Below are 15,249 nucleotides of genomic sequence, written 5' to 3'. Positions count from 1 at the left end.
GTTACATTGCAAGGATTTCTAGGGGGTACATTTGTACTTGAAAGAATATGATTTGTTCTCAGAGCAACAGTTTACTTGAGTGCAGCATTTTATCCATAAGACTGAATGGCAACCATTAGCATAAATAGAAGGGAGGAAGGACGTGTACTCAAGAATAATGCTGCCACAGTGGCAGAAGAAGCACAACAGACCATCTGTTGAAGTAGGATGGGCCAATCATCAAAATGCTTTCAGGAGATTCTGAAGATGATCTGTGCAGTTGCGGACCCATGAGTGTGAAGCACAGAGGCCACAAAGAAGAATAGGAAGAGTAAATCTTTGCAGAGAGTATAAACCTTTTCCTGCCCAAAGTGCTCATTCTAGTATTTGATAGTCAAATCTGCTATTCTCTGTATACTCTGAGCCTGGCCCCTTTCCCTGTGCAATCTCATCCTGGGTTTTGTGTTTTTTAATTACACTAAAGTCTGATGGGATGCTGAGAGAACAGAGACCTGTTGAAGGTATTAGCTTGCAACAGGAGCATGTAGTGCAATGAAACTGTGGAGGGAATCTGCATGTGCATGTAAATCCTGCCCTTATCCTCCCCAGAAGCCTGATGCTGTTCTAAATCTTGGTGTGCTTAGTATGAGGAATTCTGAAATGTTTTGCAAGTACTGTATGTTTGGCTGAATATACTTACAGAGCTCTCAGAAGTAGGCACTCAGGGTTCTCTTTGAAGAAGACTTTCTTCATCTCTTGACAGTGGGCCATAAAAAATGAGGCTAGAAAGGCCTCTTTGGGAATAGAGTTCCAGTGTCTGGGCTCCACCATAAAGAAAGCCCTCTCACATGTCCCTTGCAAGTTCAAAAAGTCACAGGTAAAATGCTGATGTTAACAAACATTTCTTCCAGCACCTCTTTTCTAAACCTGGGTTAGCCAAACAGTTAATGTACAGATAGAGTCTGTAAGAACAGATTCCTCTGCTGGATGAGAAATCAGATGTGGAACCCCATGCTTGGATTATCTTTGGATACAGTTCACTCCTTTTACCACATGGTGTCACAATTGGATTCTGCTTCATTCTGCTTTCAGATGATGGTGTTTACAAGGCTGGCAAAAAGCGCTCTGAAATGCAAGGTGCTGTGGAAGTCCAGGAAGATGAAGACACTCAGACTGAGGTCCCAGTTGATCAGGTAATTTAGCAGCTGCGAATAAATGGCTAATGTTGAAAGCAACCCCCTCCTTTCATTACCCTGAATAATTTCCCAAGCATGTATCATCTACAGGTTCAGATGTGAAGATTGCAAAATGTCCAGGGGGAAAAAATATTAAAACAGCAGTCCCACTGATCCGATGCAGCACCGATTAGTTACATCACGTTGTCACAGGTGGGAAGAAATGGAGGACACAGAGAAATGATCTTTGTGCAATGTGGGATCATTCCAGAGAGGTGTTTTTCTTCATGGTGTGACATTAGGGGAGGACAACACACATTATTTGTCTTGTATAGTTGATTTGTTTACATCATTTGGGCAGCTTGAAGTGGCCTGTCTAATAATTAGTTTATTAGATTTCAAGAAATCTATTTTATATACTTGATAGGTCTCTTGACCCTTCTTATGGGTAGCTTATGACAGTTTTAACTAAGTCACTGGAAGCTGTATGGTTTTAGTGCATTGTGATGAGTGTAAACAGCTCTATTACATGTGAAAGCTGCCAAATGGACAGCAATGTAGTAGAGATAAGAGGCAATCATTTTGCCAGCTTTTGCATTGAAATCTAGTTCTCTGAATATAGCATAGCTCAAACTGGAGCATTTCCTCCTTCAAATAAGGACATAGTACTCTTATATTGAGTCATTATGGTGTAATGGTTTAAGCATTGGACTACAACTCTGGAGACCAGGGTTTGAATCCCCACTTGACCATGGAAACTCACTGGGTGACCTTGGGCAAGTCACACTCTCTTAGCTTCAGAGGAGGGCAAAGGCAAGCCCCTTCTGAATAAATCCTGCCAAGAACCCCCTGTGATAGGGTCACCTTAGGGTTGCCATAGGTCAGAAATGATTTGAAGGCACACAGTAACAACACTGTCATATCTCTTTACAGGTCAGAATGGTTCACCTTTGAGAATGCCAAGAAAGCTGATTAGCAATGTACATTTTTCAAGTCTGCAAAATTATACCAAGTCACTGGTACTTTTTGTAGAAAGCCAGATGTCAGGGTGTAGCCATTTCCACAGCTTTGGAATCTAGCTGCATGTCCCAAGAAAAACAGGAAATCCATTTCATATGGGGATGTGTATGCTTCATTTATATATTTTTGCTGAACACAATCGCTACTGGTAATATTCTCTCTGTGTGGAAGTGCATGTGATTGGATCAGATCAGCAGATTGGCCTGTGTGTGACAGCATAGTTCAATGAGCTTTGGAACAATCTGGGAATTCATACATCAAAAATAAGCAGGGAAAGCCAGAGAGTGTGAATCAGAACCAAATAGAAAATGCCAAGCTAGTATAATGTGTTTAGAGCCAGTGTAGTTTGAGCATTGGACTACTACTCTGGAGAACAGACTTCAAATCCCTGGAAATCTGTTGGATGACGTTAGACAAAACTCACTCTCTCAGCCTAAGAGGAAGGCATGGGCAAACTTCCTGAATAAATCTTACCAAGAAAACCTTCTGATAGGTTCACCTTAGAGTCAGTATAAGTCCGAAATGACCTGAAGGCACACAACAACAACACGTGTAATGTGGAAGGGGAAGGAAGGGAGCTGGGGTTTGCTAATTTCATCCTTCTAGTGTCCAATCTGGTGCAAGAAACGTCTTGGCACTCTCCCAGCATAGTGCTTATAGGTCATTATGTGATTATGTGAGTTCATTGAAGTTACATAATCAATTATATCCAGCATCTGCGTCGGTAATGGGCTGGATGAGGGAGAACAAACTCAGTGTGAATCCAGGGAAAACGGAAGTACTGGTGATAGGTTCCCCAGTTCCGGGTGGCGAGATCTGTCACCCGGTCCTGCATGGGGTCACGCTCCCCTTGAAGGACTCGGTGCGCAGCTTGGGAGTGCTCCTTGATTCGTCGCTCCAGCTGACATCTCAGGTGGATGCGACGGTCAGGAGTGCTTGTCATCAGCTTCGGCTGATACGCCAGTTGCGTCCCTATCTGGACTGCGGGGACCTTGAAACTGTTGTACATGCTTTGGTAACCTCTCGACTGGACTTCTGCAATGCGCTCTACATGGGGCAACCCTTGTACCAAACCCGGAAGCTGCAAATGGTGCAGAACATGGCAGCTAGACTGGTCGCTGGTAGCTCCAGGTCTGACCATATAACACCCATCTTAAAAGACCTTCACTGGCTGCCTATTCGCTTCCGAGCTCAATACAAGGTGTTGGTTTTGACCTATAAAGCCCTAAATGGCTTGGGCCCAGGGTACTTGGAGGACCGCCTCTCCCCATATAATCCGCCCCGGACACTCAGAACATCTGGGACAAATCTGTTGGAGGTCCCTAGGTCACATTTTGTGAGGACCTCACAGAGGGCTTTTGCCATCGTCACCCCCTCTTTTTGGAATAAGCTTCCTGTAGAGCTCCGCTCTGCTGCATCGATAGATTCTTTTAAGAAAAACTTAAAAACGCATTTATTCCGGTTGGCATTCCCACCTTAGTTAATTTTTCTTTTCTCTGCCCCTTGTTTTTCTTTTTGACCCCGGACCATTGTAAATCGATTTCTTCCATCTTCTGCCCTTGATATATGTGTTTTATACTGATTCCTGTTCCCATTCCCTGTAGCAATGTTTTAATTTTCATATTGAAATTGTTTTTATCCTGTACTGTAATGTTTTAATCCTTTGTAAGCCGCCTTGATCATTTTTATGGAAAGGTGGGGTAAAAATAAAAATTATTATTATTATTATTATTATTATTATTATTATTATTATTATTATCTCTTCCTTTGTTTGCCAGGTTTAGTTGTGGTATGAGTTTGGATGGTTGTTGATCATTGTCTGAGCTTGGATCTCTTCAGTTTCCCAATCTTTATCTTGTAGCATAACTATCTTAGCCTTTTGTTTTCCTTCTTGTTAATTTGAGTATTAATCTTTGTTATGTGTAGGTCTAATGTGTGTTAGGTAGTGAAATTAATTCTCTCTTTTGTCCAATTTGGCTCTAACTGTTGTACCTGAAGACCCCCAAATCAGGTGTCTGATTTGCTTTTTCAGTGTGATTATTTTTTTTGGGAAAAAATAATCTCTTTTTCTTCCATCTGTTTTCTTTTCTCTGAGTAGTTCTGCATTCATCAACAAACATAATTATTTGATTCACAAGGCACATGCATTATCACACCTATATTGCATTTTTATTGCTGGGGAACATGAGTTGGGGTCATGCCATAGCCCTTGTGAGCTTTCTGAGGGTAATTGATAGTCCATTGAGTGGACAGAATGTTGGACTAGAAAGGCCTTTAATCTGATCCAATGTGGTTCTCCTTACGTTCTCATGATTATTTTATTTCCTGTCTTATTCAAAATGTCCAACTAAATTTCCATTCATTCTCCTTACATATTATTTACAGTTTATGGCTGGCAATCCTCTTGATTTGTCACAGCTAGAGTAGACCTGTTCAACTAATGGGGAATCAATACATAGACACAACCCACTGATTGAGTGAATCCTCACTCTAGTCAGGACTAAGAACAGGATTTATTACCATTAGCATTGTGTTACCATTGCCTCCAATCATTACATGAATTTATCAAGCCAGGCCTTTGACTACTAATTTCCTTGCTGTTATATGCCAAATTGCTGTAGAAGATTGAAATTTGCAGTAGAGTTGTGAAGTTTCTCTTGTAGATTGGTGTGCCATTTTTTTTTATTCACCCACTTTTTGTTTACCACCCCATTGGTCTTGTTCACCGTATCAATTAACTGTTCCATCTGCTAATATCTTCATATAAAATAATTTAAGTGTTTTTCCTATTTATTCAATGACTCCCTGATGACCTTTGTAAATTTTAATTTGTCTATTTTAGTTTAGATTAAAAGCATGCCTGACTAAACATGGTCTGATCTGGAGCCTACATGAAAGTTTATTCTGTGGCATTGTGGGCAACAAAGAAATTTATTTATTTATTTCTGTTATTATTGCATTGGCAAGGAGCTGTCCAGCAAAGCTGTTTTGAGTGGTCAGAGGTCTTCAGGTAGAATATGTAGATCACTCAATAGCCTGCTGTGAATAATTTGCATGGTACTTTGCAGATCAAATCACTCAGATCTGCTCCAACTTGAATGCCGCAGTTGATACAGTTCAAGTGGATGTAACCTTGGCTCTTGCTTGTCCAGTGATACTTTTCAGTTTCGTGCAGTCTGAAGATGTGGACAGGATCCTTGCAGAGGTGAGATCCACCACATGTGTACTAGATCCTTACCCTTCCTGGTTTATTAAACAGGCCAGATTGGGACCGTCTGAGTGGATGAAGTGGTAGTCAGTGTCTCCTTACATCAAGGCAGAGTTCCAGCTGGCTCAAAGGAGGCCGTTGTTAGCTCTTTGTTTAAAAAGACTTCTCTGAATCACTCTATAATGGATAATTATTGGCCAGCATCCAACACCATTTTTGGACAAGGTATTGGAGCTTGTGGTAGCCTCATAGTTCTAGTGTTCCTGGGTGAAATGGATTATTAAGATCTGTTTCAATCTCATTTCAAGCCTGGTTATAAAACTGATGTCTAATCTGCACTGCATAAATGCAGTTTGACACTGCTTTAGTTCCCATGGTTCAAACCGATGGATTTCTGGGATTTATTGTTATGTGAGATATTTAGCCTGCTCTGGCAGAGAGCTCTGTGGCCACAACAGATTACAAATCCCAGAATTCCATAGCACTGAGCCAGGACAGTTATAGCAGTGTCAAACTGTATTATTTCTGAAGTGCAGATAAAACAGCTTTGGTTTCCTTGGTAGATGGCCTATGCTGGGAACTGGACAAGGGGAGTGTGTCCTTGTTGGTTCTGCTCGATCTCTCTGCAGCATTTGATACAACTGACTATGGTGTCCCTGTGGGTTTCCTCATTGTGATGTGACTTGGACTTACAGTTTTACAATGGCTCCATTCCTTCCTGAAGAAGCAAAACAGAAGACGGACTCCTGTTCAGCCCCTTGGCTATTGGTCTTTGGGCTCCCTCAACATTCTCTTTTGGCCTCCATGCTATTTAACATAAACAGGAAACTGCTGAGAAAGTTTGTCTGAAACTTTGGGGTGCGGTGCCATTAGTGTGTGGATGACATCCAGTGCTACTAGTACTTTCCACTTCAATCAAAGGAGGCTGTCTTGGGGCTAAACTGGTGTGTGTCAGCAGTAATGGACTATTGAATGTGAACAAATTAAAAATTAAGCCAGACAAAACAAAGGCACTTCTCGTCAAGGCTAATAGGGGAATAGGGATTCAGACTGTATTGGATGGGATTATACTCCCCCTGAATATTCAGTTTCAGAGTTTGGGTGTACCTGGACTTAGCGTTTAATAGTAATCAGTCAGTATCACCCAGTATGAGTTCACCCAGGTCCTGAGATCTGGAGGTACTGCATAACTGGATTATAATTATGGCTCTGAAAGAATCTTTTGAGCCCTCACCATGCCCTGATATTTTCCCATTCTAAATCACCAGTCATAGGCTCCCACAGCTGCTACGCATGGGTGCTGATATGCAGGGTATTAGCAGTTTTGGGGTGGATGTATTATTGGGAAAACAGCATTGGAGGAAGGAAGCTTGTGCTTTGGTGTTAGCTATGTTAGAGTATCCAGTTGCTTCCTTTAAAGAATAAGTAATTATAAAGGAAAAATATGATTTCTTCTTGTGCCATAGCATATTTATGAACAAATGTGGATATAGTTTTGGAGAACTGATAGTGGCATTTACATTCTTCATTAGATATTTTTAAAATTCAGCACACATTTAATTTTGGCAAATACATTCTAGTCTTTATATATTAATCTCATGCTTTTCTTCTTGATATTTCTATTGGAGTTAATTTAACAAAATAATAATATTACATGTCCTGTACAGCCAGTCTGCTTCTGCTTCACTTGGGCAAGCAGGCCCTTTTTAGTTGCTGATACCATCAGGCCTTGCATATATCCATAAGCCATATACAATTTCTTGATACTCTGCTGGAATAAGAGTCTTCTATATATCTTAACAGAAACTTAAGTTGTTTTAGTGGGATTGTGAATCATGATGTGCTTATTATAAGGATTTCTTTCCAATAAACCTTAATTTTGGGAATAAGTTGCTGATGTTGGAGTGCAATGAGATGACATGTGTATGTGGTTGGACTCTGCTGAGACCAATGGTTTCTTCTTTTTTTGGATTTGAGAAGGTAACACTACGAGTTTCAGTTACAGATCTTCTGCATCTTACCGGCTTCTGTCAGGTGTATTGTAGTGAGAAGCATACTTCTCACTAACACAGCTACACATAATAATGTTTCCATCTCACATGGGATGCTGCCATCTACCTTCACTTTTTACAATTATTTTCCTCTTCCTTTTGTCCAGTACTACATTACTACTTAGTCACCAAGGATGACATTTTGTAGCAATTTATTTTGAGAAAAAACTATATCATCATTAGCAAAATCACATCTTTAATCTCTTGCTGGTATGTGAAACATTCACTTAGCTTTACCCATTCATTTCACCTGTGTGAAATGGACACCAAACTTTTCTTCCTTCTCTAGTCCTGTCTTATTCCAGGCTTAAAATAGACAGTTCTAAGACTGTTTCCCTTTGTTTAATTGTCTTCATTTTGATAGTACAGTTGGATCTTCATATCCATGGATTCTGCATCCAAGGATTCAACCAACCATAGTTCGAAGATATATGCACACATGTAAAAATTCCAAAATGCTAATCTTGATTTTGTTGTTTTATGTAAGGGACATCATTTTGCTGTGCCATTGTATACAACTGGACTTGTGCATCCATTGATTTTGATATTCACAGGAGGTCCTGGAACCAAACCCCAGCAGATACCTAGGGCCCATTGTAATATAATTCTTGTGAATGATCCCTACCTTTGGATTCTTATCAGAGTGCAAAACATGCATGTTTAATAATACCTATTAATTGCTTCCTTACAAATGTTGTTTAGCATATCTCTGAATTAGAATTCAAATTAAATTAGGAGAGAAATTGAATTAGAATTATTCATTCTCAGAGTGTTCCATGTTGAAAGGAGCTTATTGCTCTAGTATATAAAGTCCTCACCAAAGGATTGCTAGACAGTCTTCCATAGCAGCTAAATGGCAGAAAAGAAGTAATCACTAAACTTATTTTCTAAGTCATTTGTAATGCTACCTAGATGAAAAGGATGCTGTGTAGAATGGTATGAAGTTGTCAAGTGGTGGTCCCTTTTAGATGCTGTGCAAAACTGTGTTGTCTGTTTCTTGATCAATGTGGTTATCTGGGCAACAAAAATGTGATGTAAATATCTTGCTGTAAACCACATGAATAATGTACATTGAGATCTCTGAAATTTTATTTGAATGTTTATGATTCATGTATATGCTGGCAAGCAGATATTAAGAACCTTTAAAATGAAATGTTTGGCTTCTGGAATCAAAACAACAATGACAAAAAGAGGGGATAAAGTTAGAATGTACATTATCCAAAATGGCAAATATATATCTTTAAACAAAAAATCAGTGATGCTGAATTTGGGCTCAAACTAATTATCCCTTCTTTTCCCTTTAAACAATTATTAGCATTTGTAAATAACATGGAAGGCATGTGCTCTATTGTTACTTAGCAACCCTAACAGGTTTAAGAACAAAATGTTTCTTTTAGTTTTGGAAAGCAATTGGGATATTTGTGAAGTATTATTCATTACTGGAAAATAGCGGCTGTATTTAAATGGTGCTCATTTATTCAAAGCTATGATAAGTGTTCCTTGAAGCTGTATTCATGCTGTGGTGCTTGTACCTATCAGGATTTTGTTACTCAGCTCCTTTCATCTGTTTTGAACAGTGACCTGTAATATTCACAGTTAGTGCTTCATACTTCTAGTGAAAAGGGTAAATATTAATAAGCTACTAAAACTCCCAGACACTATTAAAACAATACTTGTTCTTTTCTGAATTTTCAGCTTGAGTTACTTTCAGATTGTGTTGTTTTACCTACACTCAGTAGTGAGTGGCACAGTCTGAGATGGTTTTAGCAATTTGAATACAGGGGTTGCATGAAAATGCTACAGATAATCCAATCCAGAAAAACATCATCATAAAGAAAAAAACAACAAATATTTGTCTGTAATATTCTCATCTCATTTAACTGTCTGGAAGTGTTATGCAGGAATTATGTTTTGGAGAAAATCATGTGTTGTTTGAATAAAACATATTTTCTGCACAGAAAATAGGTCTTCTTCATCCAAAAGAGTGTTTTTGGAGAAGGAAATCCATTTTTGGCACAAAAAGTCGATTATTTATTTATGTATTGCACTCTCAAAAATGTTTTTCTCTGCAGAATAATTCCTGTGCAACACATAGGCCAATGTTTATGCATACAGTATGGAGAAGTAATGTCAAACTGAAAGGTGGGACAAAGCTAAATGGTTGGTTAGCTGTCACACCAGGGAGCTGCAGAAACACTATTCTCTTAAGAACATAAGACCCTTGGTCCTCTGTCTAGATCGATATTGTCTACACTGCCTGACAGCAGTTCTACAAAGTTTAAAGTTAAGCCTTTCCCAAACTTAACCTGTCCCTAGAAATGCTGGAGTCTGAACCTGAGACCTTCTGCATAATCTGTCATTGAACTATAGTCCCTTCCCCAACATTTTCAGAGGTGTCTGGATCACTCCTGGTAGTGATTAAACAGGGAACCAGGGAAAGTGTCAGTTTCTCAGCAGAGCTGCAGAGAAAGAACACATATTCTAAATACCCATCTATAATGTAACAAAGAGAAGAGGAAACATCAGGGAATCAATTAATTTCTTAATGCCAGGATGTTAAAGTCAAGCAACTCTTCCTCAAAGAGAAGTGCACTTGCTTCTTTATAAGGAATTGTTGGGGTCAGGCAAAGGGATACCAGAGGCTGAAGGAGTCCCTGAAGCTGCCTTCATGGACCTGGGAAATGGTGGTGAGGGGGACAGAGGGCAAGAACCCCCCTTTTCCCCCGCCTTCTTACCCACGCCTTCTTCTTTCTCTCTTTAAGCCCATTCTTTGAGGGAGTTGGGCATTGGGGGCACTGCGCTCCAGTAGTTCCGTTCCTACCTCTCGGGCAGATTCTAGATGGTGCAGCTGAGGGACACTTGCTCTCTAAGAGGGAACTGACATCTGGTGTCCCTCAGGGAGCTATTTTGTCCCCCACTTTGTTTAACATTTATATGAAACCGCTGGGAGAGATCATCTGGAGACACGGGGCGTGGTGTTATCAATATGCTGATGACACTCAAATATGTTTCTCTGTGTCCCCGACTGATGCAGTGACTAAAGATGGCATCTCTCCTCTGAATGCCTGCCTGGAGTCGGTAATGGGCTGGATGAGGGAAAACAAACTCAGTTTGAATCCAGAGAAAACAGAAGTACTGGTGATAGGTTCCCCAGGCCCGGGGAAGGAAATTTGTCCACCTGTCCTGAATGGGGTCACACTTCCCCTGAAGGATGAAGTTCACAGTTTAGGAGTACTTCTGGACTCGTCCCTGCAATTGACATCTCAAGTGGATGCAACGGTCAGAAGTGCTTGCTATCAACTTCGGTTGATATGCCAACTGCGACCCTACCTGGGCCAAAGGGACCTTGAAATGGTGGTACATGCTTTGGTAACCTCTCGCTTGGATTTCTGTAATGCACTCTACATGGGGCAACCCTTGTACCAAGCCTGGAAGCTTCAGTTAGTACAAAATATGGCAGCCAGATTGGTCACTGGTGCTTCCAGGTTTGACCATATAACACCTATTCTGAAAGATCTGCACTGGCTGCCTATTCGCTTCCGAGCGCAGTACAAGGTGTTGGTTATTACATGGCTTGGGCCCAAGTTACTTGAGGGATTGCATCTCCCCATATAATCCGCCCCACACACTCAGGACATCCGGGAAGAACTTGTTGGAAATTCCATCATCTAAATATGCAACTACATCCCAGAGGGCCTTCTCAGTAGCGGCCCCACAAATCTGGAATAGTCTTCCCGACGAGCTCCGTCTTATCACCCCCCCGGAAACATTTAAAAAGAGGCTTAAAACCTTCCTCTTCTGTCAAGCCTCCCCCCCCTGGAAAATGAAGTCGTGTACTCTGATCCCATTGACTCTCTACCTCACCCTATTGATTGATTGAATGATTGTTTTTAGATTTGTATATTGTATATAGTGCTCTTGGTTTTATCTATTTTATGATGTGTTTTGTAATTGGTTTTAAACTCTATGTAAACCATTTTGATCTTTTGGAAAAGCGGTATATAAATAAAATTTATTATTATTATTATTATTATTATTATTATTTGTTTCATACAGTTTTCAAAGCATATGTGATTTCAGAGTAGATAGCTGTCATTAATGGATCTGTCGAGAGACCTGGCCCTCAGTCCTAAACCCTATTTACAATTAAGACCTGTCAATTTCATTGGAACCAGTAGAATGTGTTGAAGATTGTGTTGCCAGGAACATATGCTGCCTCAAGTAATTTGATCATAAATATTACTGATTTTAGCAGCATTTAAATATGTGTAGCTATCTGTAGGATTTTGAGCTACAGGGATACCATGCCTTAACATCTGCTTTCCTCTTCTTGGAGATGATCTTAGAGGTGGTACTCAGCTACATCTAAATGGTGGCTAAGTAGCTGTTAGCATGCTATATCAGTTATATGATAGTCCACTGAAACAGCCTTCCCATGGTGAGCATCTCTAGAAAGTGGACATAAGTTATAGAGAACCTTGCTTTGTAGCTGATTTCTACATTAATTCATACTCAGAGAGTTTTCTATATTGATTCCAGCTAATGAAATATAGCTTGTGGCATGTATCATGTAGATTTTTCTTAAGTCTGTCAAAAGGTAGGTAAATTGGAGTTTGGTCTATTTTTCATTGTACTATCATTTTTGTGAAGCAAAGGAGCAATTTTTTAAAATCTATATATGCACACATCTATATTGTATATATGCCAACTCAGTTCTCAACTATTTACCTTACATTCGTGGTCTGGTTCATAAACAAGAAAGAATTTGCTGTGCAATAACATTAACACAAGACCATATAACAGAACATGGAATGTGTATGTATTTTTCTATCCTTTATTTAGTTCATCATAATACTTCAGCCTTGGGTATTTCATTCTAAAATGCTGATTGTGATACTGTTTTTCTCTCTCTCAGCGACCAGCAGATATTGTGGAGGAGGAAGAAAATATAGCCCCAGAACATAAGGCTCAGCATCAAGGACACTATTCAGCGATGAATGGAGAGGCTGATCCAGGTGAAGAGACTGAGGAGGCCATGAATGGATTGGAAGAAGACAAAGAGAAACTGAATAGCCATTATGAAGATGCACAGCAAGGGCAGGAACTTGACCAAGGAGCAGAAGAAGAGTCCATTCCTCATAGATATGGTGAAACAAATGAAGAAAATGGTGAGGAAATGGATCAGAGTCATCATGTAGAAGAAACAAAAGAAGGTACTGATTATCAAATCCAGGTAACTCTTTTGTTGTATCAATGCTTCTATTAGTCTGCTTTAGTCATAGGGCTGCTTTCAGCCAATGTACTCTAGGCCTTGTATTCCAGCTTTGGGATGATTTTTTGTCTCCTCTTCCTGGCTGATGCCAGTGATGGTGTTGCCACGTGGGGCACTGAATCTAGAGTTGTGAAAATGTTTCAGTTCTTTGTGGTAGTGGGGGCGGGGGTCAGCCTTGTTGGTTGCATGTTGCCCAACCTGTTATAAAAGGAGCTAAGGATGCTCAAATACATGGACCTTCTCTTGGGTCAAATGGTAAAAGCAAGGATGGGAGTAATTGGGTCCTTTTCGCCATTGTTTTGTAATTTTATATACTAACTGCCCCCCTTCCTTTTATTTTTGCACCTTAATGGGAATCTTCCTTTGTTTGGGAGAGCCAGAATGCTCTAGTGATTTGAGTGTTGGACTAGGACCCTGGAGACCAGGGTTTGAATTCTTGCTTAGCCATGCAAACCCACTGGGTGACTTTGGACAAGTCACATTCTCACAGCTTCAGAGGAAGGCAAAGACAAACACCCTGTCTGCTGTGGCACTGCTTCTGGCCTTTTTGACTACTCGGGTGGGAAAATGGTGGTGGTGGCGGCAGCAGCAACTCTTGGAGTTGATCACACTGGAGGAAAATGGGGCCAGAACGCATTCATCTGAATTTGCTAGTTCAGCGAATTTACGTGAATTCGAATTGCATTCGCACTGACTTCACATTGCCTGAAAATAGCTTGCTATTGCCTGAAATTGCAAGTGGTAATCTATCACGCAATAACGTGAAACCCCATGATTGTGTTCGGATTGGCATTGGATATACTTCCAGTTTCCCTTGTCTGATAAACTCCTTTGACACTTCCCCTCAAAGGAGCATCAAGAGAGTAGAGAAGGCTGGTGCTTCTTTTAGGTTTTCCTGGGATGGTCTAAGCTCTTGCTTTTCACCTCTCTACCCAGAAGGAGATGGTATCCCCCCCGCCCTTTTTTTTGGTAAGACTTAATTCTGTACCTTAAGTCTTGTATTTACATCCTTTTTGATGTAGTGCCACCCATGCCTGGTCACCTCATCTCCACATTGCACAGCCACCATTTATCCTTGTTTCCTCCTCATCCATTAAGCTTTGTAGGGAGTGCACAAACAGTTATGCTTGCCAGAATTTTGTGAGTCCTTTGGCATCATTTCCCTTTGTTTCATCTTTTGTATCCTTTGTTATGTTCCCTTAACATTTACTCTTGACTTATCCATGGATCATATCAAAACCCATAATTTTGGGCACAAAACCTGCCTTTGCCTTAAACATGAGGTCACCTTATACATGGTATATACAGTAACTAGTAGTGCTGTTTTCTTCAATCTTTGTCCTTTATTGTCAACTACGTGTTCCACAGATAGCAGGAAACAATATGTAGTCTATTGCCCAAGTGAAAGGTGGGATAATTGTTTTGTTACTGAAGTTTATACATAGTGGTTCATCATGCAGAGCACAGTTCATCTGCCAAATGTGAGAGTCTGTTTCTGGTCTGATGAACCTTCTATTCCTGCTTCCTGTCTGGAATGTCAAAAGAAGAAAGGTTGCCAATCTTATGTGGCTGGCAAGCAGCATTGGCTGGATGGGGCTCAGGTTGTTCAAGTCTATTCTGTCATATGTACATACACACCCAAGAAAGACTCTTGCCATATAACAAATCATAATATCTTTCTCTGTCTACTTCTAGGCTGATTCCAATTACGAAAAAACATCACCTCCAAGAGTCACTGTCACCAGTCCACAGGAAAGTGAAAAAAATGAACAAAGCAATGAATATGCAGCAGTAGCATAGACATATTTCAAAGGGTATAGCTTAACAGAAAATGAAGGATTTTATATTTTGAATGCCAAGCATCTTTCTGTTTGCTTGATTAATTTATAATGCAATGATATGATGGAGCCCCACCCATTGACCCTTGGTGTGATAATGTGGTATCCAGTAAATAGATAATTAAATGAATGCTTATTAAGAGGAAGCAGGAATTGTAGTCCCATGCATTGGTTTTCCTGTTATGTGAATTTTAACGGGAAGCATGGGTGTTAATTTAATAAATACTGTCATTGCAGGATACTTAATGTGGAACTGCCCCCTCTCCCCATGTATGCTCACAAAAGAGATGGTTAGACTTGTAAGCACTTGGTTAGAAGAGTTAAATAATATTTTTGCAACTTTGAAATCAAAAACCTGTAATATTTTTAAAGCTGAATAAATCTATATGTATATGAGCTGTGTTGTCTTTCTAATTTAGGATTATCTAATCTAGGGTTAGCAGCAGGTGTAGGAGGTCTCAACAGTATAGAAAAGTCTTGGTTCAGGGGCTTTTGCATACATAACCCATGACCCCCATTTCAAAAGAATGCCCATGGAGATCTGTTCTCCTCTAATGAAAAACACAGAAGTCTATGTATATTAGATGAGCTGATCCGTACTCCCAAGTCTGGAATTTATTGTTGGATTGAGGTGACAGAAGTGTCCACAAGAGAAAGGATTCTGCTACATCCATTAGTAGAATTAATTACTTTGAGTAACACAAAT

At 40.1% G+C, this 15,249-nt stretch overlaps 1 protein-coding gene across 3 annotated transcripts in view; it reads left to right on the top strand.

The window, feature by feature from the left end:
• The window catches only part of DCDC2 (doublecortin domain containing 2), a 68,234-nt gene extending 53,304 nt beyond the window's left edge, over positions 1-14,930 (top strand). For 2 of the 3 annotated variants that reach the window (XM_089516843.1, XM_089516844.1), the window contains 3 exons: positions 1,072-1,172; positions 12,349-12,666; positions 14,401-14,930. In XM_089516843.1, the coding sequence (XP_089372969.1) occupies positions 1,072-1,172; positions 12,349-12,666; positions 14,401-14,505 (524 nt within the window). In that variant the 3' untranslated portion in view covers positions 14,506-14,930. The remainder of the gene's footprint in view (positions 1-1,071; positions 1,173-12,348; positions 12,667-14,400) is intronic. The other variant, XM_089516845.1, reaches the window with a different exon arrangement.
• Positions 14,931-15,249: the final 319 nt, after the last annotated feature.

This window comes from Sceloporus occidentalis, unplaced genomic scaffold (assembly GCF_023333645.1).
Source record: "Sceloporus occidentalis isolate IW3139 unplaced genomic scaffold, rSceOcc1.0.p SCAF_3, whole genome shotgun sequence".
Taxonomy (NCBI): domain Eukaryota; kingdom Metazoa; phylum Chordata; class Lepidosauria; order Squamata; family Phrynosomatidae; genus Sceloporus; species Sceloporus occidentalis.
The sequence above is the reverse complement of the archived record's forward strand: the minus strand, read 5'-3'. Positions and strand labels throughout refer to the sequence as shown.